The sequence below is a fragment of the Oncorhynchus masou genome, chromosome 23 (genome assembly GCF_036934945.1).
Source record: "Oncorhynchus masou masou isolate Uvic2021 chromosome 23, UVic_Omas_1.1, whole genome shotgun sequence".
Lineage (NCBI taxonomy): Eukaryota > Metazoa > Chordata > Actinopteri > Salmoniformes > Salmonidae > Oncorhynchus > Oncorhynchus masou.
This window is the reverse complement of record NC_088234.1, coordinates 18,314,819-18,342,631: the sequence shown is the minus strand read 5'-3', so window position 1 is coordinate 18,342,631 and position 27,813 is coordinate 18,314,819. Positions and strand designations below refer to the sequence as shown.

General features: G+C 44.7%; 1 protein-coding gene across 1 annotated transcript; it reads right to left on the bottom strand.

The window, feature by feature from the left end:
* Positions 1–27,813, bottom strand: LOC135510482 (large neutral amino acids transporter small subunit 2-like). Its single transcript, XM_064931456.1, has 11 exons — positions 26,660–27,813; positions 20,518–20,722; positions 18,947–19,098; positions 8,961–9,086; positions 7,575–7,728; positions 5,328–5,451; positions 4,627–4,730; positions 3,377–3,473; positions 3,046–3,195; positions 2,660–2,837; positions 1–1,697 (listed from the first exon to the last, which is right to left on the bottom strand). The coding sequence occupies exons 1-11, from the start codon at positions 26,793–26,795 to the stop codon at positions 1,534–1,536; spliced, it is 1,590 nt and encodes a 529-aa protein (XP_064787528.1). The 5' UTR covers positions 26,796–27,813; the 3' UTR covers positions 1–1,533.

Below are 27,813 nucleotides of genomic sequence, written 5' to 3'. Positions count from 1 at the left end.
TGGATTTATAGATCTGTTTTAATTTACAAAAATACTGAATTAACCTCATGATAGACATTGACATTAAAACACATTAAAACACAGGAACACTACTGGTTGGCCTCATTCACAACATTACAGCTTTGCTACACATGATTAAACTTGTGTCAATTTTCTCCACGGAGGTTCACGTGTGTTTGTGTGCATGTGAGTTTGTACATGTCTGGTCAATATTGCGGAGAACCCTACTCAAAATGCTCTTCAGAGTCTGCTAGCCTACCCCTATATTTTTCAAGACTTCTCTGTTTGTTAGTATCTGTAAAGGTTTAGCACTGTAGTCAGTCTGTACTGCGAGTCTTTCATGGAGCAGGCGGTCCATCTGTAGAGTTGATTGTCTGTCTTTAATGAAATCTTGTCCAGTAAAATGAAGTCACTGAGTCAAAGTGGAATATTCAAAATGGCCACTCCATTCTTTTTCCAAATGTTTTCTTAGCTCTTTAAAAATATCAGAATAAAATAATCTGTCAACATCAATGATAACAAAAATAGACCAATACCTAAGTACAGAATATATCAGAATTAGAGCGATAAAAGAGTTGATTTTGTACCAGGCAAGGATCTGACAGGCACTGAACCCCATAGGCTCTTAAATGTATATCTCCGCTGTTGCATGATGTTGAATAGAAAAAAACCACACACTAAAACTAACATAATAAAACTAAAATAATAACAATGACACATGATATAAACAATTATCACAGATATAAAATACATTTTGGAATCACAGTTGTTAAAATTTAAAAAACACAGAGAGTATTTAGTGTATTTGACATAGAACATGAAATGAATTGATATTAATTTGATGTTTTTGACGATCAAAAAATCCAGCTTTGGTGTGTTTTCAGTAAGACAAGGCAAATTCAAAAGGTGTCAAAAAAGAAACGCAAACTGACACAAGCAATATTGATGATGAATCTGCCACAGTACACTACGAGTACTTTAAAATGGCCGCCACTCTCACTCATGAAGTGTGCAGGGAGTGTGTGGAGGAAGATGAAAAAGAATAGGAGGGGGAAGAAAAAGAGGAATCCTTATTATTGTCAAGTGGGTAAATAAAAAAAAAACGAGAGGATGAAAAGAGGTGTGTATCTGTGAGTATGTCAGGTTGGATATGTCTTCTACAGTAAGCAGCATCGAAAGGAGGCACACTAACATGTAATGACCAGATATAGTTCTATAATCTCCCCTCTCCACTAAACGTTTATCTCCTCCTCCTTCCCACCCCCTCCCACCTCCATCTCCTCCGTTTCTCTATTTGGCACAGCATTCGTGATTGAAACAAAGCTACAATTAGACTTCTGAACACATTAAAATAACAGTGTGTGTCACTGAATGTTTCCAAGTCTGTGAGTGTGTGGGTGTTAACTCCCCTCTGCCATAGTGATATACCTGAAACTTTGACTACCTCAACGAGAGTGTGTTTCTCTGAGTTTGTGTGTGTCTGTGTGTGTATGGTGAGGCGTTGGGTGTTGGGGGGTTAGTCAAGGTGTGTGTTCAGCAGTCTGCAGACTTTTGTGTCTCGCCGTCCTCCTGCGAGAGAGGAGCCCGCGACTCCTTCAGCTGCTCGCACTCCTCCCCGCTCCCTGCCTCCTCGCCTCCCTTCGTCTCCCCTGGATACACCACCACACAGAACTTCTGGCCCAGGTAGGTCATCTTGGCTGGAGAGAGAGAAGGGGAGAGGTTAGGGATACCAGTCTAGAGTACAACGCCCAGTAGATACAGAGAGAAGCCAAGGAAGTTAATACAGTGAAAGGAGTCATAGGGAAAAGAGCCACGAGTCAGAAGAAGAATCTGTGTTTGTAGTGATATCTTGTGAATCAACATTCATAATGTCACGTGACTAGAAAGCCAGTCATTTGAATAATAATAATAACAATGCTTTTGAAAGTTGAACGTCGCCACGATGTCACGCCCTGGTCTATATTTATTATGTTATCTTCATTTATTGGGTCAGGCCAGGGTGTGACATGGGTTTATTTGTAGTGTGTTTCGTCTTGGGGTTGTGTGGGGTGTATAGATTAGTCTATGGCTGCCTGAGGCGGTTCTCAATCAGAGTCAGGTGATTATCGTTGTCTCTGATTGGGAACCATATTTAGGTAGCCTGGGTTTCACTGTGTGTTTGTGGGTGATTGTTCCTGTCTCTGTGTTTGTTGCACCAGTCAGGGCTGTTTCGGTTTTCGACGTTTGTTGTTTTGTATTGTTGGTGTTTTTTCATCATTAAAGATGGATCGAACGAACCACGCTGCATTTTGGTCCGATCCTTATTCCACCTCTTCGTCAGAGAAGGAGGTAGAAGAAACCCATAACACACGAGCAGCACCGCAGATATTGAGATGAGCGAGATGCAAGACTTCGCTCTCACACAGTCGCACACACCCTGGTAGCCAGGGCACCAAAATGGCGGAGAGGTTGAGCCTCACACTTCAACGCTCTTTGTTGTTGTGGAACTTGACCCACTATAATGTTTACTTTCTGAAACTCTGTCATATTGCCGAGTCTACCTTTAAGGAAGTTCCAGGCCATCCTTGTCAATACGAAGTTATTCTTAACGGACTTGCCTGCTAAAATAAAGGTTAAATAAATAAATCAAGTTGAAGGAATTAGAACGAGGCTGCCGTACCAACGAAGTTGTTGAAGCACGCGGGCTTGTTGTCCCAGTAGACACCCAGGAAGTAGACAGGTACTCCAGTCAACATGATAGCCATACCGAGGCCACACACCACGGGCTCAGAATACAGGGAGAAGATGAGCAGGAAGGCCCAGAACAACAGATAGATCACAGGCCATGCCAGACTGATCTGTAGGAGGGAGAGAGACAGATGGTGGAGTCAGTCATTGTGCAAACCACAATAAGAATGCATATAGTAGGACCTCGAATACCTAGGGTCAGATTGACTAAACACTGAGAACATAACAAAAAGGTCAAATAAAAACGTGGGAGAAAGTCTAGCCCCTGTAGAACTTAATAGAACCCAATGCCAGGAATGGGTCTCCTAGGAAACTCACCCTGATTGGTCGGTGCATGTCGGGTTGCTTGATGCGCAACACAATCTGCCCGGCAACAGTGACCCCATAGAAGAGGTAGTTGATAAAGCCCACGTAGTTGATGAGGGTGTACATGTCACTGGTGCACAGCATCAGCAGGGTGGACAGACACTAGGGCAGGGAGGGAGAGATGGATAGAGAGAGAGAGAGGTTAGAGGGTATCAGATTGCTTGCTAGAAACTTCTCACTGGGCACAGACGTCAGTTTAACGTCTATTGAACTTTATATTTGTGGCGTGGACAGGGAAATTGGTAAACAGTCTGAGATAGAGAAGGACAGAGTTGGTACTCACAGTGAAGAGCAGAGCAGGGATAGGGGTGCAGCGCTTCACATGGATCATAGCCAGAAGACTGGGGAGGTGGCCCTCTCTGGCTCCAGCAAAGAACAATCTGTTATAGAGAAAGAGAGAGAAAGAGAGAGAGATAATCAGAATGAACACCAATTTAATCTGCAACACAAACTTGTTAAAGGAGAGATCAGCAGATAAACCCTGGTTGTTAAAGGAGAGATCAGCAGATAAACCCTGGTTGTTAAAGGAGAGATCAGCAGATAAACCCTGGTTGTTAAAGGAGAGATCAGTAGATAAACCCTGGTTGTTAAAGGAGAGATCAGCAGATAAACCCTGGCTGTTAAAGGAGAGATCAGCAGATAAACCCTGGTTGTTAAAGAAGAGATCAGCAGATAAACCCTGGTTGTTAAAGGAGAGATCAGCAGATAAATCCTGGTTGTTAAAGGATAGATCAGCAGATAAACCCTGGTTGTTAAAGGAGAGATCAGTAGATAAACCCTGGTTGTTAAAGGAGAGATCAGTAGATAAACCCTGGTTGTTAAAGGATAGATCAGCAGATAAACCCTGGTTGTTAAAGGAGAGATCAGCAGATAAACCCTGGTTGTTAAAGGAGAGATCAGCAGATAAACCCTGGTTGTTAAAGGATAGTTCAGCAGATAAACCCTGGTTGTTAAAGGATAGATCAGCAGATAAACCCTGGTTGTTAAAGGATAGATCAGCAGATAAACCCCGGTTGTTAAAGGATAGATCAGCAGATAAACCCCGGTTGTTAAAGGATAGATCAGCAGATAAACCCTGGTTGTTAAAGAAGAGATCAGCAGATAAACCCTGGTTGTTAAAGGATAGATCAGCAGATAAACCCTGGTTGTTAAAGGATAGATCAGCAGATAAACCCTGGTTGTTAAAGGCTAGATCAGCAGATAAACCCTGGTTGTTAAAGAAGAGATCAGCAGATAAACCCTGGTTGTTAAAGGATAGATCAGCAGATAAACCCTGGTTGTTAAAGAAGAGATCAGCAGATAAACCCTGGTTGTTAAAGGATAGATCAGTAGATAAACCCTGGTTGTTAAAAGAGAGATCAGCAGATAAACCCTGGTTGTTAAAGGAGAGATCAGCAGATAAACCCTGGTTGTTAAAGGAGAGATCAGCAGATAAACCCTGGTTGTTAAAGGAGAGATCAGCAGATAAACCCTGGTTGTTAAAGGAGAGATCAGCAAATAAACCCTGGTTGTTAAAGGGATGTTGACACTGACCGTGAGGAGGTGAAGAGGGATCCGTTTACCCCTCCGAAGGTAGACAGAGCTACAGAGATGGGCATGATCCATGACATCACTCCCAGCAGCTTTTCACCAAAAGTCTGGAGGGAGGGAGGGGAGAGAGAGGGAGGGAGGGAGGGAGGGAGGGAGAGAGAGAGGGAGGGAGAGAGAGGGGGAGCAAGAGAGGGAGGGAGGGGAGAGAGGGGGAGGGGAGAGAGAGGGAGGGGAGAGAGGGGGAGGGGAGAGAGAGGGAGGGGAGAGGGAGGGAGAGAGAGAGAGAGGGAGGGAGAAAGGGGAGAGAGAGGGAGGGGAGAGAGAGGGAGGGGAGAGAGAGGGAGGGGGGAGAGAGAGAGGGAGGGGAGAGGGGGAGAGGAGAGGGGGGAGGGAGGGAGAGAGAGAGGGAGGAAAGAGGGGGGAAGAGATGGTTAAACACACACTCAGACATTCAATGAACTGATGCATAGCGACATAAATATCACAAACATGTTTATATACTAAAATTGAAAAAAGAGTGGAAGATTGATAATTATTGATTGTGTTACTGTGATGCTACTACATGCTTCAATACTCAGTTTAATTTGAAGCGCATTAACTCTTAGTGACCAGAAGAGGCCGCCAGAGGCCTTTTGCAATACTGACTATGAATAAACCCAGAGCACGTTGGTCTTTCTGACAGGGTGGTGGGTGGAGCAACTCACCACGGCAACAGCGTTGGAGGCCAGCAGCTCCTGAGGACTCATGGCAGTGACGTAGGCGATGTTAGCAAACACGTAGACGAACGTCACCAAGGGGATGGAGATGAAGATGGCGCGAGGAAGATTCCTAGAATAGAGAGAGGAATGGAGGGATGGGGAGAAATAAGTAAAATATATATTATCTTTACCACTACCTACATGACAACATGTTATCTATTATCTTTACCACTACCTACATGTACAAATGACCTCGACTAACCTGACTCGGTACCAGGACCCCATGTACAGTGGGGCAAAAAAGTATTTAATCAACCACCAATTGTGCAAGTTCTCCCACTTAAAAAGATGAGAGAGGCCTGTAATTTTAATCATAGGTACACTTCATCTATGACAGACAAAATTAAAAGAAATAATCCAGAAAATCACATTGTAGGATTTTTAATGAATTTATTTGCAAATTATGGTGGAAAATAAGTATTTGGTCAATAACAAAAGTTTATCTCAATACTCAAAATGTTTTCTGTATGTCTTCACAATGTTTTCACACACTGTTGCTGGTATTTTGGCCCATTCCTCCATGCAGATCTCCTCTAGAGCAGTGATGTTTTGGGGCTGTTACTGGGCAACATGGACTTTCACCTCCCTTCAAAGATTTTCTATGGGGTTGAGATCTGGAGACTGGCTAGGCCACTCCAGGACCTTGAAATGCCCGTACGGTGTGTTTGGGATCATTGTCATGCTGAAAGACCCAGCCAAGTTTCATCTTCAATGCCCTTGCTGATGGAAGGAGGTTTTCACTCAAAATCTCACGATACATGGCCCCATTCATTCTTTCCTTTACACGGATCAGTCGTCCTGGTCCCTTTGCAGAAAAACAGCACCAAAGCATGATGCTTCCACCCCCATGCTTCACAGTAGGTATGGTGTTCTTTGAATGCAACTCAGCATTCTTTGTCCTCCAGTACGAGTTGAGTTTTTACCAAAAAGTTATATTTTGGTTTCATCTGACCATATGACATTCTCCCAATCTTCTTCTGGATCATCCAAATGCTCTCTAGCAAACTTCAGATGGGCCTGGACATGTACTGGCTTAAGCAGGGGGACACGTCTGGCACTGCAGGATTTGAGTCCCTGGCGGCGTAGTGTGTTACTGATGATAGGCTTGGTTACTTTGGTCCCAGCTCTCTGCAGGTCATTCACCAGGTCCCCCCGTGTGGTTCTGGGATTTTTGCTCACCGTTCTTTTAATCATTTTGACCCCATGGGGTGAGATCTTGCGTGGAGCCCCAGATCGAGGAGGATTATCAGTGGTCTTGTATGTCTTCCATTTCCTAATATTTGCTCCCACAGTTGATTTTTTCAAACCAAGCTGCTTACCTATTGCAGATTCAGTCTTCCCAGCCTGGTGCAGGTCTACAATTTTGTTTCTGGTGTCCTTTGACAGCTCTTTGGTCTTGGCCATAGTGGAGTTTGGAGTGTGACTGTTTGAGGTTGTGGACAGGTGTCTTTTATACTGATAACAAGTTCAAACATGTGCCATTAATGCAGGTAACGAGTGGAGGACAGAGGAGCCTCTTAACGAAGAAGTTACAGGTCTGTGAGAGCCAGAAATCTTGCTTGTTTGTAGGTGACCAAATACTTATTTTCCACCATAATTTGCAAATTAATTAATTAAAAATCCTACAATGTGATTTTCTGGATTTTCCTTTCTCATTTTGTCTGTCATAGTTGAAGTGTACCTATAATGAAAATTACAGGCCTCTCTCATCTTTTTTAAGTGGGAGAACTTGCACAATTGGTGGCTGACTAAATACTTTTTTGACCCACTGTATATAGCCTCATTATTGTTATGTCATTTTATTGTGTTACTTTTTATCACATTTTTTTTACCTTAGTTTATTTAGTAAATATTTTCTTAACTATTTATTGAACTGCATTGTTGGTTAAGGGCCCATAAGTAAGTATTTCACAGTAAGGTAACCTGTTCGGCACATGTGACAAATACAATTTGATTTGATTTAGTGCCCAACTTTTGACCAGAGCCCTAGGTGCCCTATAAAACACTGCGCTATAAAGGGAACAGTGTGCCATTTGGGAGGCAAGCGTGTACTAATTGATATGTGTTACACATAGCGGTCGACAAGATCCTCAGTGACGTAGTGACAGAGCCCTATGTGCCCTGGTCCAAAGTAGTGCACTACAAAGAGAACAGGGCGCCATTTGGGAGGCACTACTAATGGTAGTGTCTTACACATAGGGGTCGACCAGCTCCTCAGTGACGTAGTTGAGGAAGTTCCATCCCCCGTAGGCGAAGGAGCCTTGTAGAAAGGCCAGGGCTATCAGTCCCACGTCGTACTCCTGGAAGGGCTCGAAGGCATTCGCTGGCTCCAGCCAATAGTACTCTCCTGGAGGAGAAGAGGACCAGAGGCTTTAGAATTACGATTATGTAGGGTTGGGAGGAAATGTTCATCTGTTTGAAGTTGGTCAACTGCTGTTACAACAACGCAGATCAAATAACAAACTGCCAGGTCACACATTGCGTAACAATGAGGAGGTGTGTAACAGCAGACAGACAGACAGACAGACAGACAGACAGACAGACAGACAGACAGACAGACAGACAGACAGACAGACAGACAGACAGACAGACAGACAGACAGAGTATTGGTTTGTACAACATGTCTGCTTTGTAGCCCAACCCATCTGTCTGTCTTCTTTCCCCTGGCTCACCTTTTCGTTGGCATGCCAATATGAACATGACATGGCCCTCTCTCTCTCTCTCTCTCTCTCTCTCTCTCTCTCCCCCTTCCATCTCTCTCTGGCGGGTGACTCTCCCATACTCTCTCACCCATTATGTTCTAACACCAACACTCAGAATCCTCCTCTCCTCTCCTCTCCTCTCCTCTCCTCTCCTCTCCTCTCCTCTCCTCTCCTCTCCTCTCCTCTCCTCTCCTCTCCTCTCCTCTCCTCTCCTCTCCTCTCCTCTCTCTGTGTCCACACCCCTATTGTCTCTATCCGTCTCTCTCATAACTGAGCCTCACGACTGTTATGATAACTAAACCACAGAGACACGCTGGGATGGAAACTACATTAAAACCCTATTAGCTCTGTGAGTTTTACTAGAGGGAGGCTATGGCAACGTCTCAAATGGCACCCCTATTCGGGCGGCAGGGTAGCCTAGTGGTTAGAGCGTTGGACTAGTAACTGAAAGGTTGCAAGTTACAAGGTACAAATCTGTCATTCTGCCCCTGAAAAAACAGTTAACCCACTGTTCCTAGGCCGTAATTGAAAATAAGAATTTGTTCTTCTTCAAGTTAAATAAAGGTAAAATAAAGGTAAAATTAAAAAAAAATTAAAAAATGTAGCGTATTACTTTTGACCAGGGTCCATTGGGCTCTGAATAAAAGTAGTGTACTATATAGGGAATAGGGTACAATTTGGGCCCCAGACTTTGCGTCCCCAGTGACCCAGTGATGGGATGTGACTCTGTGTCTCTGGATGAAGAGAGAGATTAGAAAGATGCAGTGGCACAGATTGTGTAGGGACACACACACACACACACACGCACGCACGCACGCACGCACGCACACAAACACACACACGCGCACACACACACACACACGGAACCTAGTCCTACCCTTGCAGATCTGCACGATGCCCATGATAATGATGAGAGCCAGGGCCAGCAGCTTGCCGGCTGTGAAGATGTCCTGGACTCTGGTGGCCCATCGCACACTGGAGCAGTTCACCCACGTCAACAACACTGTGAGAGACAGAGGGAGTGTTATTATCGATTAAATATGAGTTATTTTACGTGTCAAGTTGAAGCCATGATGCTCCTGTACTGCGCGCGTCTGAGTGATGGAAGCGAGGAGAACAGGTCCCTGATGATCTTCTTGGCCTTCCTGAGACACCTGGTGTTGTAGGTGTCCTGGAGGGCAGGCAGTGAGCACCCAGGGGTGCGTTGGGTTGTGCGTACCACCCACCGTAGTGCCTTGCGGTCAGCGGCGGTGGAGTTGTCGTACCAGGTGTTTTTACTGTGACACTATAAGATAGACTTATAAAGCCACGAAAGCCTGTGGAATTCAATTGCGAGAAACATTACAGAGATCAACACAATACAATTCACACTGGGCGTTGTGTTCCATCCATTCATGTTCTCCGCTGCTCTCTGCTACATCAGGCTACTGAGAATAACAGAGGAATACAATGGTGATTCCCAGTACAATAAACAACACTGCAGACTGGAGGAATTCTCACCATACAATTCTCACCAAGTCAGTATAGAATTGTTGCTAACAATGCACAAAGGGAGATGCACAGTGCATAGCTACACTATATTCCCCCTCTGCTCTGCTCTGTTCTGGCCTTTTGAAGGCTTTATAACAGCAACCAGTGAGAGCATTGGACACATAGAGCAGGTAGCGGTGATTGCACTATAAATAACGATGTAAGGAGAGAGGGATAGAGGGAGAAAGAGACTGAGAAACAGATAGATATAGCAGTATAAGGTGGATGGACAAATAGAAAGAGGGCGAAGAAGGTGTGTGTGTGTGTGGGGGGGGGTTGTGTGTGTCTGTGTGTGTGTGTGTGTGTGTGTGTGTGTGTGTGTGTATGTGTGTGTGTGTGGATGTGGGTGTGGGTGTGGGTGGGGGTTACAGTAACACACATTGTGCTGCAACTGGCGTGACGTGTCATAAAAGGTGAAAGGCATGTACTATCACAATGAACTATGACCCCTCTCTCCTTGCCTATCAACTTCTCTGATACAATGACAACGACCACACCCCAACAGACACTGACTGGGCGTTCAGCCTGTCTGTTCTGCAATCTGTTGCACCTTCACGTTTGGGTAAAAATCTGCCGTTCTGCCCCTGAGCAAGGCAGTTAGCCCACTATTCCCCGGGCGCTGAATACGTGGGTATTGATTAAGGCAGCCCCCTGCACCTCTCTGATTCAGAGCAGTTGGGTTAAATGCGGAAGACACATTTCAGTTGAAATGATTCAGTTGTACAACTGATTAGGTGTCTCCCTTTTCTCTCCCTCTCAATACAGCACCACTGTACATTACATCAGGGCTAATGGAAGGGCCTGCGATAGGCCAGCGTCCTGTCCAGGGTGTGTACATCAAGCTGCCTCACGCTGCCTTGGCTACTTACTTACTAGGTTAATGCTAAATACGATGGTATTCAATTCTAGAGTGTAGTGGGGGTGGCAGGTAGCCTCCCGGTTAGCATTGCGCTAGTAACCAAAAGATTGCTAGTTTGAATCCCCCAGCCGACAAAGTGAAACACATGTCAATGTGCCCTTGAGCAAGGCACTTAAAGGAATAATCCAGTCAAAACCTATCTTTTGGTATTTTGTTCATTAGTCCGCTGTTGATACAGTCCCAAAATGTTATGCATGTCAGAAATCAAGTATTCAAGATAAAGCATTATCAAAAAGACAATTGTCACTTGTCACATCACCATGATGATGCAGAAGTATGTATTTTATTGGTGCAGACAGAAGTATGTGTTATTATTGGTGCAGACAGAAGTATGTATTTTATTGGTGCAGACAGAAGTATGTATTTTATTGGTGCAGACAGAAGTATGTATTTTATCGGTGCAGACAGAAGTATGTATTTTATCGGTGCAGACAGAAGTATGTATTTTATTGGTGCAGACAGAAGTATGTATTTTATTGGTGCAGACAGAAGTATTTATTATTATTGGTGCAGATAGAAGTATGTGTTATTATTGGTGCAGACAGAAGTATGTATTTTATTGGTGCAGATAGAAGTATGTATTTTATTGGTGCAGACAGAAGTATGTATTTTATTGGTGCAGACAGAAGTATGTATTTTATCGGTGCAGATAGAAGTATGTGTTATTATCGGTGCAGACAGAAGTATGTATTTTATTGGTGCAGACAGAAGTATTTATTATTATTGGTGCAGATAGAAGTATGTGTTATTATTGGTGCAGACAGAAGTATTTATTATTATTGGTGCAGATAGAAGTATGTGTTATTATTGGTGCAGACAGAAGTATGTATTTTATTGGTGCAGATAGAAGTATGTGTTATTATTGGTGCAGACAGAAGTATGTATTTTATCGGTGCAGATAGAAGTATGTGTTATTATCGGTGCAGACAGAAGTATGTATTTTATTGGTGCAGACAGAAGTATTTATTATTATTGGTGCAGATAGAAGTATGTGTTATTATTGGTGCAGACAGAAGTATTTATTATTATTGGTGCAGATAGAAGTATGTGTTATTATTGGTGCAGACAGAAGTATGTATTTTATTGGTGCAGATAGAAGTATGTGTTAATATTGGTGCAGACAGAAGTATTTATTATTATTGGTGCAGATAGAGGCAGCAGTCGGGTCGGAATAAGGTTGACAGGACCCTCTAACGACCCTGTTGTTGCACACATCACATTACACACACATCACATTACACACACATGACATCACACACACATGACATTACACACACATGACATTACACACACACACACACACACACACACACACACACACACACACACACACACACACACACACACACACACACACACACACACACACACACACACACACACACACACACACACACACACACACATCACATTACACACACATCACATTACACACACATCACATTACACACACATCACATTGCACACACATCACATTGCACACACATCACATTACACACACATTACACTAGAAATACCTCAGAGCTTATCTGTTCTGGTCAGTCTGCCAAGGAACAGAGACAGGCTACTCAGCCAGACAGAGACGGAGAGAGGAGGAGGAGAGGAAAAGGGGCTGGGGTGGGAGGGTTGTTCATAGTTTATCGTTGTAAAAGAGTGTATGGTGTTTAGCGGTTTGGGGAAAGGAAAGGGGGGTGGGGTGCGAGGGAAGGGGTAGGGGGGATGTATGGCCTGATCTGTGGATATGTTGTCAGCTGGTAACACACAGTTAGCTGGTCCCAGGTCTGTGCTGTTGCTCTACAATACAGAAGTTAACTAAAGCACATAAAGTGTAGATCTGGGATCAGGCTAACACAAACTGCGTCTACACTACATGGGAGTAGGAGCTGAGCAGTGTGTGTGTGTGTGTGTGTGTGTGTGTGTGTGTGTGTGTGTGTGTGTGTGTGTGTGTGTGTGTGTGTGTGTGTGTGTGTGTGTGTGTGAGCGTGTGTGTGTGTGTGTGTGTGTGTGTGTGTGTGTGTGTGTGTGTGTGTGTGTGTGTAATAAAGAACATACAGCACAGGTGACGCCAAGCAGCAAGTGTGTTTGCAATCATCTACAGTAACAATAACCTATGTAATGGAAGATATCTGTGAGATTTCTGAAATATGCCTGACATATCCACTTTGCAGCACATTCAAAAATAAATATATACATTTGACCTGTGCTGCAGTGCAGGGAACATTCTAAATCATCCCAACTGAATCTCATAGTCCCGTGAATAAAAACAACATGAATCCTACTCCCATTCCCACTCTGTTCTATATGTGGTCTGGCTGAGTAAGAGGAACATCCACTGGTTAACACCTGGGAAACAGTTTGTTACTGAGCACACACTGCAACATGCTGAGAAGCTCCATAACATGACTGTTCAATAACATGACAACACGCAACCCCGCTCCACCCCGCTCCAGGCCATGGAGACAGGGGAGACTGGAGGGGGATGGGGGGGGTTGGAACATGTTTTTGAAACTCAACACTTTTCTAATGTTTCCTCATTGCCGCAGCAGCAGTCTGTCCCCGTGACCAACGAGTGGTTAGTGGTTGTGTGTTTAGAAAAACATGAGTGGGTGCCCACGAGGGGAAGGGGGTCAAGGTAACTCAAGAAAACAAACAGTATATACATACATACATATGTATATGTATACTTTATTGTTTTTTTTTGTGTATAGTCAGCAAAAGTGGTCACACAGCACCATATACAGGTACAGCAACCCCGCCATCTATGCCTGCTGTAGATACAAATGTAGGATTTCATTTGTTCACTCTTCTGTTGATGGGCAGAAAATAATGCAAACTTGTAGTGTATTTGATTTTTAAAAAGGCTTCTAAAATTTGTGATTTCCACTTTGAAAATTCAGACTTGATTTGCCCAATTGAAAAATGAATCAACCCCTACAACAACGTCCATTAATTATAATCCACATATTAAATCACATTTCCTGTTGCTGAAGGATTCTTTTCCTGCTGTAGCAAACAGCCTCAAATGAAGATCCCACTGTAATATTGACTGTACGTTTGTTTACTTCATGTGTAACTCTGTGTTGTTGTATGTGTCGAACTGCTGTGCTTTATCTTGGCCAGGTCGCAGTTGTAAATGAGAACTTGTTCTCAACTAGCCTACCTGGTTAAATAAAGGTGAAATAAAATAAAAAATAAAAACATCTGTAGCATATCATTTTTCAAGGGCTACATCGCTATACTTAAAGAAACGGAGGAAAATAATATCTGCACTCTCACGACTCTCCTAGACACATGAAACCCCCTTGTATAGCACAACACACAGAATGTCCCTGAAACCACCGTCAGAGATACCGAGATACAGACTGTACCGTCCATGCAGGGCCACAAAGGAACCCAAAACAACAGAGCCTGAGGAAGAGGAGGAACAGCAGAAAGAGGAGGGAAAGAGAGAGAAGGAAGAGGAGCATGAAAGAGAAGGAGAGAGAGAGAGAGAGAAAGGAACTTGTCCTAAAGTAACCCTTCACCCAGTTGTCTTATGTTCCGCCGCTGGCTGTAAGAGGAACAACAGCAGAACAACAGCAGAACAACAGCAGAACAACAGCAGAATAACAGCAGAACAACAGCACAACAACAGCACAACAACAGGGGAATAAGTTGGTAAAAAAACAACAACGTTGACGCTGAGTTTCGACATTCTGCTTGACAACATCTGACCAATTTGTTTCGAGGAAACACAGATTAGGGCTGTCGCCTCGGCCAATCAGATTGCAGTGTTCTAAAATTATTGGACATCATCATCGGTGTAGGAAACACTCTCGGCCAAGGAAAATGAATCTTTCTGGCAAGTCTCAACACATCTTCCCCCAGAGGCATTATGGATTTGCATAACGCTTCAGGGAAGAAAACAGGTACATTATGTACATGTACGAGTGCTGGTCTAGGATCAGTTTAGCCCTTTAGACTGTTCGATTATCATCATTTTATGGACAGGGAGGACCTGATCCTAGATCAGCACTTCAATACTCTGAGAATCTTTGTGAATACAACGCCCCCAGATCTTCTCTAATTACTGAAACAATCCCAGCTGGGAAGACTGTGTGACTGGGTTCACGATCGGGACGGCACGAAGACGCCCACAGGGAGTCTGTCTGTCTGCACCGCCAAGCTATCCTAGTATCCTGCTCTAACTGAAGATCATCAGGGCAACAGAATCGCCACCGGTGCATTCCAGCTAAAGTGGGTACTGGGCTTGAATGGTGACACGAAAGAACAGTTTCCCACAGCAATTATTCGTCAGTAACAATCGAGCCAGTTACAAAAACCTATTGATGAGATCAACTCGTAATAAAATATTATTAAACAGTTCTTATGGGTTTTGGGGAAAGATTTCACAGACAGAAGAAAACATGTTGAAGCTATTTGGGAGGTTGTTGTTGCTTTCACAAACTAGCTTCACAATGTCGGTCTATCTCTCTCTCTCTCTATCTCGCTGTCTCTGTCTCTCTCTCCCCATCTCTCTCTCTCTCTCTATCTCGCTGTCTCTCTCTGTCTCTCCCCCCCTCTCTTTCTCTCTAACCATCTCTCTCTCTCTCTCTCTAACCATCTCTCTCTCTCTCTCTCTCTCTCTCTCTCTCTCTTTCTCTCTGACTCTCTTTCTCCCCATCTCTTTCTCCCTCTCTCTGTCACTCTCTGCCTGGCTGAGCCCACCTTGTGGTATTTGGGCTACGTGTGTGAGGTTTGTAGAGAAGTCTGTCACCAACACTAACTTTTTCTTACATGTTCTTTGACCGTGAGTCACAAGTGTATGTTACTGAAAGAACAGAAGAGAAAGTATGGCAGGAGGAGGATGTGAGCGAGAGACAGAGAGGAAGAGAGAGAGACAGAGAGAGAGATGAAGAGAGAAAGAGCAAGAGACATGACGAGAGCGTGCGAGAGAGAGATGAAGAGAGAGAGAGAGAGAGAGAGAGAGAGAGAAAGAGAGAGAAAGAGAGAGAGAGAGAGAGATGAAGAGAGAGAGAGATGGAGAGAGAGGGTGAGAGAGAGATGAAGAGAGATAGGGTGAGAGAGATGAAGAGAGCGAGAGAGATGGAGAGAGAGAGAGATGGAGAGAGAGATAGCGAGAGAGATGAAGAGAGGGAGAGTGAGAGAGCGAGAGAGATGGAGAGAGAGATGAATAGAGAGAGAGCGAGAGAGATGAAGAGAGAAAGAGATGTAGAGAGAGAGAGATGAAGAGCGAGACAGTTAGAGAGAGATATGTGGTGTTGATGGTATCCTCAATGAAATGATCAAATATACAGACAACAAATTCCAATTGGCTATACTAAAACTCTTTAACATCATCCTTAGCTCTGGCATCTTCCCCAATATTTGGAACCAAGGACTGATCACCCCAATCCACAAAAATGGAGACAAATTCGACCCCAATAACTACCGTGGAATATGCGTCAACAGTAACCTTGGGAAAATCCTCTGCATTATCATTAACAGCAGACTCGTACACTTCCTCAATGAAAACAATGTACTGAGCAAATGTCAAATTGGCTTTTTACCAAATTACCGTACAACAGACCATGTATTCACCCTGCACACCCTAATTGACAACCAAACAAACCAAAACAAAGGCAAAGTCTTCTCATGCTTTGTTGATTTCAAAAAAGCCTTTGATTCAATTTAGCATGAGGGTCTGCTATACAAACTGATGGAAAGTGGTGTTGGGGGTAAAACATACGACATCATAAAATCCATGTACACAAACAACAAGTATGCGGTTAAAATTGGCAAAAAACACACAAATTTCTTCACACAGGGTCGTTGGGTTAGACAGGGATGCAGCTTAAGCCCCACCCTCTTCAACATATATATCAACGAACTGGCACGGGCACTAGAAAAGTCTGCAGCACCCGGCCTCACCCTACTAGAATCTGAAGTCAAATGTCTGCTGTTTGCTGATGATCTGGTGCTTCTGTCACCAACCAAGGAGGGCCTACAGCAGCACCTAGATCTTATGCACAGACTCTGTCAGACCTGGGCCCTGACAGTAAATCTCAGTAAGACCAAAATAATGGTGTTCCAAAAAAGGTCCAGTCACCAGGACCACAAATACAAATTCCATCTAGACACTGTTGCCCTAGAGCACACAAAAAACGATACATACCTTGGCCTAAACATCAGCGCCACAGGTAACTTCCACAAAGCTGTGAACGATCTGAGAGACATGGCAAGTAGGGCATTCTATGCCATCAAAAGGAACATAAATCTCAACATACCAATTAGGATTTGGCTAAAAATACTTGAATCAGTCATAGAGCCCATTGCCCTTTATGGTTGTGAGGTCTGGGGTCCGCTCACCAACCAAGACTTCACAAAATGGGACAAACACCAAATTGAGACTCTGCACGCAGAATTCTGAAAAAATATCCTCCGTGTACAACGTAGAACACCAAATAATGCATGCAGAGCAGAATTAGGCCGATACCCACTAATTATCAAAATCCAGAAAAGAGCTGTTAAATTCTATAACCACCTAAAAGGAAGCGATTCCCAAACCTTCCACAACAAAGCCATCACCTACAGAGAGATGAACCTGGAGAAGAGTCCCCTAAGCAAGCTGGTCCTGGGGCTCTGTTCACAAACACACCCCACAGAGCCCCATGACAGCAGCACAATTAGACCCAACCAAATCATGAGAAAACAAAAAGATAATTACTTGACACATTGGAAAGAATTAACAAAAAAACAGAGCAAACTAGAATGCTATTTGGCCCTACACAGAGAGTACACAGCGGCAGAATACCTGACCACTGTGACTGACCCAAAATTAAGGAAAGCTTTGACTATGTACAGACTCATCGAGCATAGCCTTGCTATTGAGAAAGGCCGCCGTAGGCAGACATGGCTCTCAAGAGAAGACAGGCTATGTGCTCACTGCCCACAAAATGAGGTGGAAACTGAGCTGCACTTCCTAACCTCCTGCCCAATGTATGACCATATTAGAGAGACATATTTCCCTCAGATTACACAGATCCACAAAGAATTCGAAAACAAATCCAATTTTGAAAAACTCCCATATCTACTGGGTGAAATTCCACAGTGTGCCATCAGAGCAGCAAGATTTGTGACCTGTTGTCACGAGAAAAGGGCAACCAGTGAAGAACACGCATCATTGTAAATACAACCCATATCTATGCTTATTTATTTTATCCTGTGTCCTTAACCATTTGTACATTGTAAAAACACTGTATATATATATATATAATATGACATTTGTAATGTCTTTATTGTTTTGAAACTTCTGTATGTGTGATGTCTACTGTTAATTTTTATTGTTTATTTAACTTTATATATTATCTACCTTACTTGCTTTGGCAATGTTAACACATGTTACCCATGCCAATAAAGCCCCTTGAATTGAATTGAATTGAATTGAGATGAATAGAGAGAGACGGAGAGAGAGAGAGATAGAGAGAGATGAAGAGAGAGACGGAGAGAGAGAGATGAATAGAGAGAGATAGAGAGATGAAGAGAGAGAGAGATGGAGAGAGAGAGATGAAGAGAGAGAGAGATGAAGAGCGAGACAGAGCTAGAGAGAGAGAGATGAATAGAGAGAGACAGAGAGAGAGAGAGAGAGAGAGAGAGATGGAGAGAGATGAAGAGAGATGAATAGAGAGAGAGCGAGATGGAGAGAGAGACAGAGCTAGAGAGAGAGAGATGGAGAGAGAGAGATGAATAGAGAGAGAGAGAGCGAGAGAGAGATGAAGAGAGAGAGAGCGAGAGATGGAGAGAGAGATGAAGAGAGAAAGTGTATGTGAAGGGTGAGTGAACCAGAAAGAGACCCAGGTTAAATTCAAATACACGAAGTTGTTCCCCACTATTTGCCCTCCTTCACTCTCCTTCACAGATCTGATATGATTGAATAAGTGAAAGCAATACAACGTAGACTAGATGTAGCTACTGCTTGCACCGATTCCAGTTTTCTCAGATCTGTGAAGGAACAATCTGTTGATGTTTTACTCCTCTCTCTTTCGCATGTCCATTCCCCGCCCTTTCCACTCTTCCTGCACGAAGAGGCTCTACTACCACACCAACACAACAGAATCTTATGGGTTTCCTACAAACAAAAAATCTCTGGCATGCAGAGAATTGACAAAACACAGAGTAGAGAACAAACCAATCTAAGTTGTCCAACTAAGGCTAAAATAGTTTTTAAGACTTGCAGTAATTGTAGCATAGAATTGCATTATCATTGCATAGCTAAACATGGAAAAAAACTATTTAAAAAAACTCTCTCTCTCTTTCCCTCTTGTTTCTATCTTTCTCTCTCTCTCTCTGTCACTCTCTCACATTCAATCCATTCAACTTTTCAACCCCCCTCCACACCTCCCTCCACCTCTCCCTCCAGGGTACAGGGTACTCACGTAGGCAGACGCCGGCCAGCAGGCGCAGTCCGTTCTCCGGGGGGAAGCAGGTTGGGAAGAGGGGCTGTAGGACGTAGTTGGAGAATGTGAGAGCGATCACCGCCTGGTTGGTGGGGTAGATCACCAGCACCGCGATCCACAGACGCAGGAATCTAGAGGAGGAGGAGGAGGGAGGGAGGGAGGGAGAGGAGAGGAAGGGAGGGAGGAAGAGAGAGGGACGGAGAGGAAGGGGTAAATTAGGGTTATGAACAGCATGTAGACACTGACGTATGTACGTGCACACACACACACACACACACACACACACACACACACACACACACACACACACACACACACACACACACACACACACACACACACAGATAGTGTGTTTAAAACATAGTAGGACTGGATAACAATTTATTGTATAAATCATGAAGGGGCAGAGCTACTCTTAGAGGGATAGAGGTCACTCACTCACTCACTCACTCACTCACTCACTCACTCACTCACTCAGAGAGTGGATGTGTGTGTGTGTGTGTGTGTGTGTGTGTGTGTGTGTGTGTGTGTGTGTGTGTGTGTGTGTGTGTTAAGGAGGGGGCAGCGATATTTATCTGACTAGAGGAGGAGACCGCATCAGAATATGGTTTTCCCCAAAATTCTCCACCAGCTTCTGGAGCGGTCATTATGCTTCACTGCGTTCCCCATGTTAGCCAAGCTGTTACTCACAAAAACAGTGTGTGTGTGTGCATGCGTGTGTGTGTGAGCCGGTGTTGAGCCAGAGTGTGTCTATGTGTGTGTTAACAAAATGTTCACAAGGCAATACGTGTGTAAGATGAAAGAAAAGCTCCAAAGCTGAGCCCTCAGTTAAGGAATTGATTTGCTAACCATGTGTGATAGTACATCATCAGGACTGAGTGTCAGCACCACCATGGCTAGTACTGGAATGCCTGGCCTGACACCCCCACACCAGTTGGGTGGGCACATCCACAAACACCTATGGAGAGACTCTGCGGAAGAGTCCACCCCCACCACCCGGCAACGCAGGGGTGTCGTTATCAACAACCTTGTTTCTGCTGTACCCTCCTACTCCTACACACCATCAAAACAAACACTCCTTGATCGTAACTTGGTATCACAGAGAGAAGGAAACAGTATGTGTCCCGAAGAGCTTCAAACCTAAACATCTGAGGCATCTGGAGGAAACTGTACGAGACCCATTCGAACATACTAAACAAAGCCTTCAAACAGAGAATATCACTTAGTTCTGGGTAAAAGTTAGTTTCATTGTAAACCTCTCATTGATCTACTGACAGGACACTAACAATAGTCTGAGGTGTTTTGGTCTGGGTGGATTCCTCTCTGAAAATACTCTGATACAAAATGGATCCAGACTGTTACAACACAAGATCTGTGTGCGTTAACCGTCTGGGCGAACACTACAAAACACATGAATCAATGTGGACAAAGGATCGGTGATATGTCCTGGGCAGAGGATACCAGAGAGGATAAGAATGAGTGAGTGAGTTAGATCAGTGAATACAGTCGTGGGTCAAAGGTCACCAAGCACCATAGATCCAGCCACTCACCCTGCCAGTCCTCCGAAGATGTCCTTGACGTATGCGTAGTCTCCCCCTGACTTGGGGATGGTGACACCCAGCTCGGCGTAGCACAGCGCCCCGATGGCCGTGATGATGCCGGTGACGATCCACACGATCAGCGCCAGACCCACCGAACTGGCGTTCTCCATCACACCCTTTGGGCTGACGAAGATCCCCGACCCGATGATGTTACCTAGGATAGAGAGAAGAAGAGGGGACGGTTATTGAAGTGACACCAACAGTTATTTGAGGTACCGAGGAGAAGGGAGGGGGGGGAGGTACTAGCGTGACACCAGTGTTATTCATAGGCAGGAAGAGCTGAAGGGGGATGGAGACATTAGGGTGAGAGAACATCAGTTCCACCATCTAATAACGATGGGAGAAGGGAACGTTATCGACGTGACACCAGCATTCGTCACAGGTTTGCAATCAGGAATCAATTGGGGGGAACAGAGTGGAAGCGATGGAGGCAGTTGAATGTGGGAATCGAAACAATGTGTGTAACAAAATCACAGTTCAGAATCCCTCTTCCAATCATGAGCTCGATACGTCCGAGAGACAACACCGTGGTACCATACCCAGGGGAGGAGGAAGTTCGGACACAGAAGGTCCATTAACATATCTGATTGCTCAGCCTTTTAGCAGATTTCCTAGAGAAGAGAAGGAGGATAATAATGGAGGGGGACAAACAGAATGTTGGGATTTAAAGAGTGGTGTAGTGAACAATGGATGACAGAGGGAAAATGTGAGGATGAAGGAGACAGATAAAGTAGAAGAGAGAGAGAGAGAGAGAGAGAGAGAAAGAGAGACACACACAAAGAGAGAGGGGAGAATTTAATTTTAACAGCAGTGAGCAGCCAGCCAGCCAGCAGACAGAGTGGAAACACAATGTGCTGAGTTAGCACTGAGGATGAGAAGACACAGAGAGAGAGAGAGAGAGAAAGAGAGAGAGAGAGAGAAAGGGGGAGAGGTGAGTGTATGTGTGTGTGTGTGTGTGTGTGTGTGTGTGTGTGTGTGTGTGTGTGTGTGTGTGTGTGTGTGTGTGTGTGTGTGTGTGTGTGTACTAAGGAGGCCCCTACACTGCATCGAAACAATGCCCTGACAGCCTATATAAGCATCAGACTGTCAGTCAGTTTATAGAGCTAGGAAGCATGAAAGAGTCTGTGTGTGTGTGTGTGGTAGGTTAGACTTGGTTTAGATGACAGGTTAACTACTCACACCCCATCAGAGATCTGACGAAGCAGTAGGGGTCAGAGGTCGTGGGTTGAGAATCAGATTCAGCTGACTGATTGGCTCATAAACCTTGACAGCGAATAGCACTCCAGGGCTAAAGATCGTATATTAGAACTTGCAGAGTCAGAGTTGACTGAGGAGAATACACAGTACAAAAGCCAAAGGTATTGATATAGACTTTTTGAATAGGGTTTGGTGTGTGTGTTCTCTTTTACTTCAACATTCCTCTACAGGTAAGACAGTGTCTGGAGGCAATAACCCACACACACACACACACACACACACACACACACACACACACACACACACACACACACACACACACACACACACACACACACACACACACACACACACACACACACACACACACACACACACACACACACACACACACACACACACACACACACACACACACCTAAACCCCTGACCTGTGTTGCCCCAATGGGTGAACAGTCTGTAACCACAAGCATTTAAATTCTCCATATGCATATACTCGCTGGTGCACTTCTGTAGTTGACTTAGTGGCTGAAGGGTAAAGGAGGATTCACCTCAACCTTGACTAAAGAAGGCGACTGCTTCCAGTTAGTTGACTACATCTTTGGTACTGTGCACCAACTTTACAAGGCTTCAGTTCAGCAACTCTGTGACCCTTGGATGGTGAGACAATGAGAGGGGACTGGGTTAGGTTATAGTGTGACTGGTGAGACAATGAGAGGGGACTGGGTTAGGATATAGTGTGACTGGTGGGACAATGAGAGGGGACTGGGTTAGGATATAGTGTGACTGGTGGGACAATGAGAGGGGACTGGGTTAGGATATAGTGTGACTGGTGGGACAATGAGAGGGCACTGGGTTAGGATATAGTGTGACTGGTGGGACAATGAGAGGGCACTGGGTTAGGTTATAGTGTGACTGGTGGGACAATGAGAGGGCACTGGGTTAGGTTATAGGGTGACTGGTGGGACAATGAGAGGGCACTGGGTTAGGTTATAGGGTGACTGGTGGGACAATGAGAGGGCACTGGGTTAGGTTATAGTGTGACTGGTGGGACAATGAGAGGGGACTGGGTTAGGTTATAGGGTGACTGGTGAGACAATGAGAGGGCACTGGGTTAGGATGTAGTGTGACTGGTGAGACAATGAGAGGGGACTGGGTTAGGATATAGTGTGACTGGTGAGACAATGAGGGGACTGGGTTAGGTTATAGGGTGACTGGTGAGACAATGAGAGGGGACTGGTAGGATTGGTGTAGTCATTGGCTGGAGGTAGTTTCCACCATTGTTCACGCCATGAAGGGGAGTTTGCATCCACACACTTTGAGAGAATGGTGGAGAATTGGGAATGAAACCTAAAGGTCTCTGTAAGCACTAGAACAAGTAAGAACCAAACCCAGCATGTGTAATCTGCAGGAGAATGTACACTAAAACATCACTGTACTCAAACAATGCTGGTAGGCCTACAGCTCAGACAAAGCTGTTCATGTCATGTGCTAGGCTTACTTACTCAGACAAAGGCTACGTCCCAATTGGCACCCTATTCCCCAACACAGTGCCCTACTTTAAAGGGAATAGGGTGCCATTTGAGACGCAGACATTGCTTACTTCAGCCTTATGATCCCCTTTCATGAACAATGTGCTGTGTAGTGTGTCCCAGTCTACTGCCCCCTTACCAGAGGCAGGGCCCTTGACCAGAGCTCCCAAGCTCCAAGCTGTGATGAACTGACAAGCATCCCAGAACAACACAGACAGGTGAACGCTGAGCACAGATGTAATGTGCAAAAGGCTCTCTGAGACCTACACTAATGGTTAAGGTTAGGAAGCTGATCCTAGATCTGTACCATGGGGACTTCAAACCAGAGAGTAGCGCTACAGCTGTGAGCAGGTTCTGTGGTATTACAAAGACCAGGGAGATTAGCGCATTTTCACTTCCTCCCTGTCCCTAAAGCCCTCTACAAACTGCCCAGCTGAGGCAACCTGCTGCTTGGACACTGTCCAGAAGCTCTCCGAGGACACACACACACACACACACACACACACACACACACACACACACACACACACACACACACACACACACACACACACACACACACACACACACACACACACACACTGACGCTAAGACACACACACCTCAGAGAGCGCTGCCAATTAGCACTTATCATTACAGCAGTGCCCAGCTTTGGGTTTAATGGGCCCAGAGTAAAAGAGGTGAAGAATGAAGAATTAAATAATGTTAGAAGGAATGAAAGGAGGAGGGGGAGGTGAAGAATGTGGTGAGCTGCTGCAATCCCCATCACCCACCCACCTGACTGACACTCCTACCTGCTGACTCTGATTAGGCCACCTTCCCCTCCTCACCCCCCTCAGCCCCCCCTCACCCAGAAGGGGGTGAAGGTGGACTCACAATAGATCTGACTGACTGTACCTTTAGCTCATAACCCCCCCCGCCCCCCTCAGTCCCCTTCAAGGGAACAGAGAACAAAGGCTGAGGGAAGAGTTGGAACATGGCAGTTTGAGTTCAGTCATCTGACGATAAGGCCTCTCACGTGAGAAAATAGGAGAGATCAGGGTTGTGTTCATTTGGCATAGAATGGAAGAAAACATTCAAACACGGAGGGTACAATAAGAAATGTTTGTTTTCGTCTTCTGTTGCAAAACATTTTGCTTCGGTGTGCATTAATGACTATGTGTTTGTGAAAGAGTGACCTTACTGTAGTCATCATGACATGTAGGCTACTATGGTAATCATTGGCTTGCTCTTTTAAACTTTCATGATTGGGGTTAAATGATGTGGGTTAAACTGTTAATGATATTTGGAAGATGAAGAACCTATGGACTTTCAATTTATTTTTTATTTATTTAACTAGGCAAGTCAGTTATGAACAAATTCTTATTTTCAATGACAGCCTAGGGACAGTGGGTTAACTGCCTGTTCAGGGGCAGAAAGACAGATTTGTACCTTGTCAGCTCAGGGATTTAAACTTGCAACCTTCCAGTTACTAGTCCAACGCTCTAACCACTAGGCTACCCTGACGCCCCTGCCGACTGGGTGGGAGCAATTCACACCTCTAGTCTCTTCACTCTCATATCCCCTATATAGTGCACCACCTTGGGCCATGGCCCATAGAGCTCTGGTCAAAAGTAATGCACTTTAATTAAGAATAGGGTGCCATTTTAGTTTTTGAACCGTTCTGTTTTAATGATGGCCTGTCTAGTATTTATGTTGGGGATGAATGATATTTGAATTGTGAAGAGTCTATGGGGCAGAAGTCAGGACATAGGGGCTCTCTTCATACAGGCTCATTCAATAGAGCTCAAAGGAGAGGTCTACCATGGGCCTTCCCTTCAATATCGGCTTTATTTTCTGTTAGCTGTAACCCCCCTCCACCTCTCGCTCTCTCTCTCTTTTTTCTCTCTCTCTCTTTTTCTCCCCCCCCCCTCTCTCTCTCTCTCCCTCTCTCTCTCTCCCCCTCTCTCTCTCTCCCCCCCCCCCTCTCTCTCCCCCCCTCTCTCTCCCCTCTCTCTCTCTCCCCCCCTCTCTCTCCCCCCCCTCTCTCCCTCTCTCTCTCTCTCCCTCTCTCTCTCTCCCCCTCTCTCTCTCTCTCCCCCCCCTCTCTCCCCCCCTCTCTCTCCCCTCTCTCTCTCTCTCTCTCTCTCTCCCCCCCTCTCTCTCCCTCTCTCTCTCTCCCCCTCTCTCTTTCTCTCCCCCTCTCTCTCGCTCTTTCTCTCTCTACTCCCAACTCTGTCTCTAAACAGAAAGGACCCTGGGACTATCCAGTCAGTTCAGTAACCATGGCAACCTGCCAGTGAGTGAGTCATCTCCCTCAAGGTTGAAAGACCAGAGACCAGAGACCACCCCACTGATTCACCTGGACCTCACAACAACAAATCCCCTGTCTGTGTATCGATCTACACGCCTCAAATGATTTGCATTGTGCTCCTAAATTCCTTTGTGCGCGCCTACCTTTCTCAACTGGTGCATACACATGCTCCCTGTAAAAAAAAAGTCCGGCCCTGATGTGTTTGAATATTGGGATGATCACTTTCACTAAGCATAACCCACATCAGATGGCTCTGATCATAAGTATTGGTAAACAGATTTAGGAGTGATATAAGCCTAGTTCGGTGGTTACATGGGGTTTCACGTTCTAATGGTAATGATGGTGTAATTACTTGGAACTACAGAGAAATTGTAAATGTGAAAAAGTGTTGCTTTTTCTTGAAATTACAGCTCAGAGCTCAGACATCTTAATTTACAGCAGTGATGGAGATAATGTCCTGACAGTTTCAGTTTGGGCTGAAGATTAAAGAGATGATCAAAGTGTTGCTGATGAACTGACTAATGAACTCACAGCGAGATAGAGAACGAATTGAATTGAATGACTGGTAACTGCTGAAGTGATGCAATAGCCATCAACGATAATTAGCCTACATTAGAAGTTGTTTAAAATGATCCATTAATAAGGTCCCATTTTGAGTAAGTGGGAGAGCGACCTTATGCTACCCAAACCAAATCTTATTCATAATGTTTATGCCGTACTTAAAAGCACTTTAAGCTACTCTGAGCAGTGGTCAGTCCAATTCACTCTCATAGCACTGGTTTTCCAACTAGTTATGCACGCACGCACGCACGCACGCACACACACACACACACACACACACACACACACACACACACACACACACACACACACACACACACACACACACACACACACATACATACACACACACACGCACACACTTTCTCTGAGTCAGTGTACCTAAAGCTCAGTCAGGCTATTATTCAAAATTAACTACGCCTATTAATAACTTATTCGCAAACCAGCCTTTGCAAATACGCATGAACATTATTAGAGACCTATCCAATGTTTGATTTTTGACACTTACCAACAATAATTCCGCAGGCGCTCACAAGGCCGATCTCTTTCTTCAGAGCCACCCCTCCTGACTCCTTCCCGGACTCGGAGACAGCATCCCCGCCAGACGCCGCTGCGCTGCCCCGTTGCCTTGGTCCGTTCGTCATTTTGGTGATAGAGTTGTTCAGTCCTCGCTGTGACACTTGCTGCTGCAGCTGTGCCTGTGGTCGCTCTAAATTGATAGCTAAAGAGCACTTGGACGTAGGGGCTCAATGTGCACTTCGGTAAGACCACACAGCACACTTCACAGCACTTCGCCCAAAGGTGTCGAAGATGACTAGATACAAGTAATTGTTTACGGTACTTGTTGCAGTATTCTGGTGTAGCCTGTTCAACACCTCGCGAATCGAATCGAGCCTTCAGATGTTATGGGCAACGCACTGCCGCAAATAGTTAATTTATATAACAATAAATCAGTGCAGTTATACGTAATGTAAACTTGTTTTTAAACATGTATTCTCATGTTGTCCAGAATACCAATGTATTTGCTGTTAGAATGTTGCACTGGCGCACTACCTGAGCGCTAAGGAAATTGCAACAAGTTCGCCTACCTTATCAGTTGATAAAATACGAAAAATGCCTAGTTTGCACTGCGGGCAACGACAACAAAAACATGAGATAACAGCTTTTTATCTCGTATTGACCGTTATTAACGCGACTGTCTAATTTGAGTAACAAAGTTGTGATATTTCACAGGTAATCTAGTTTAGTTGTTAGACATATGACAAAAAAAAAACGTATTGTTGAAAATATATAACCAAATAAGTAACAGGTATTCAATAGTCCATTTAGTGAACAAGAATGGCGTATTCCAGTGACATACTGCGAAAGACCCTTCTGTCACAAAATATTCGTTTTGAAACAAAACTAAAACGTATTTCACTGCTTCCTTGACTACAGATGAGAGCTCCAGAGACCCGACTTAGAGCATCCTTTTACACACCATTAAAACTGGTTGAAAAACATACAACTGTGTCTCCCACCCAAAAACTGAACCTCAATAAAAATGTCCTTTCTGGTCTTCAGGTCTTCAGCGGTAACCTTGCAGCTTGGTTTGACTAAACAATGAGCAAGATATTGGGTAAATATACATGTCCCCTTCATATTATGAGTACAGTAGGACCG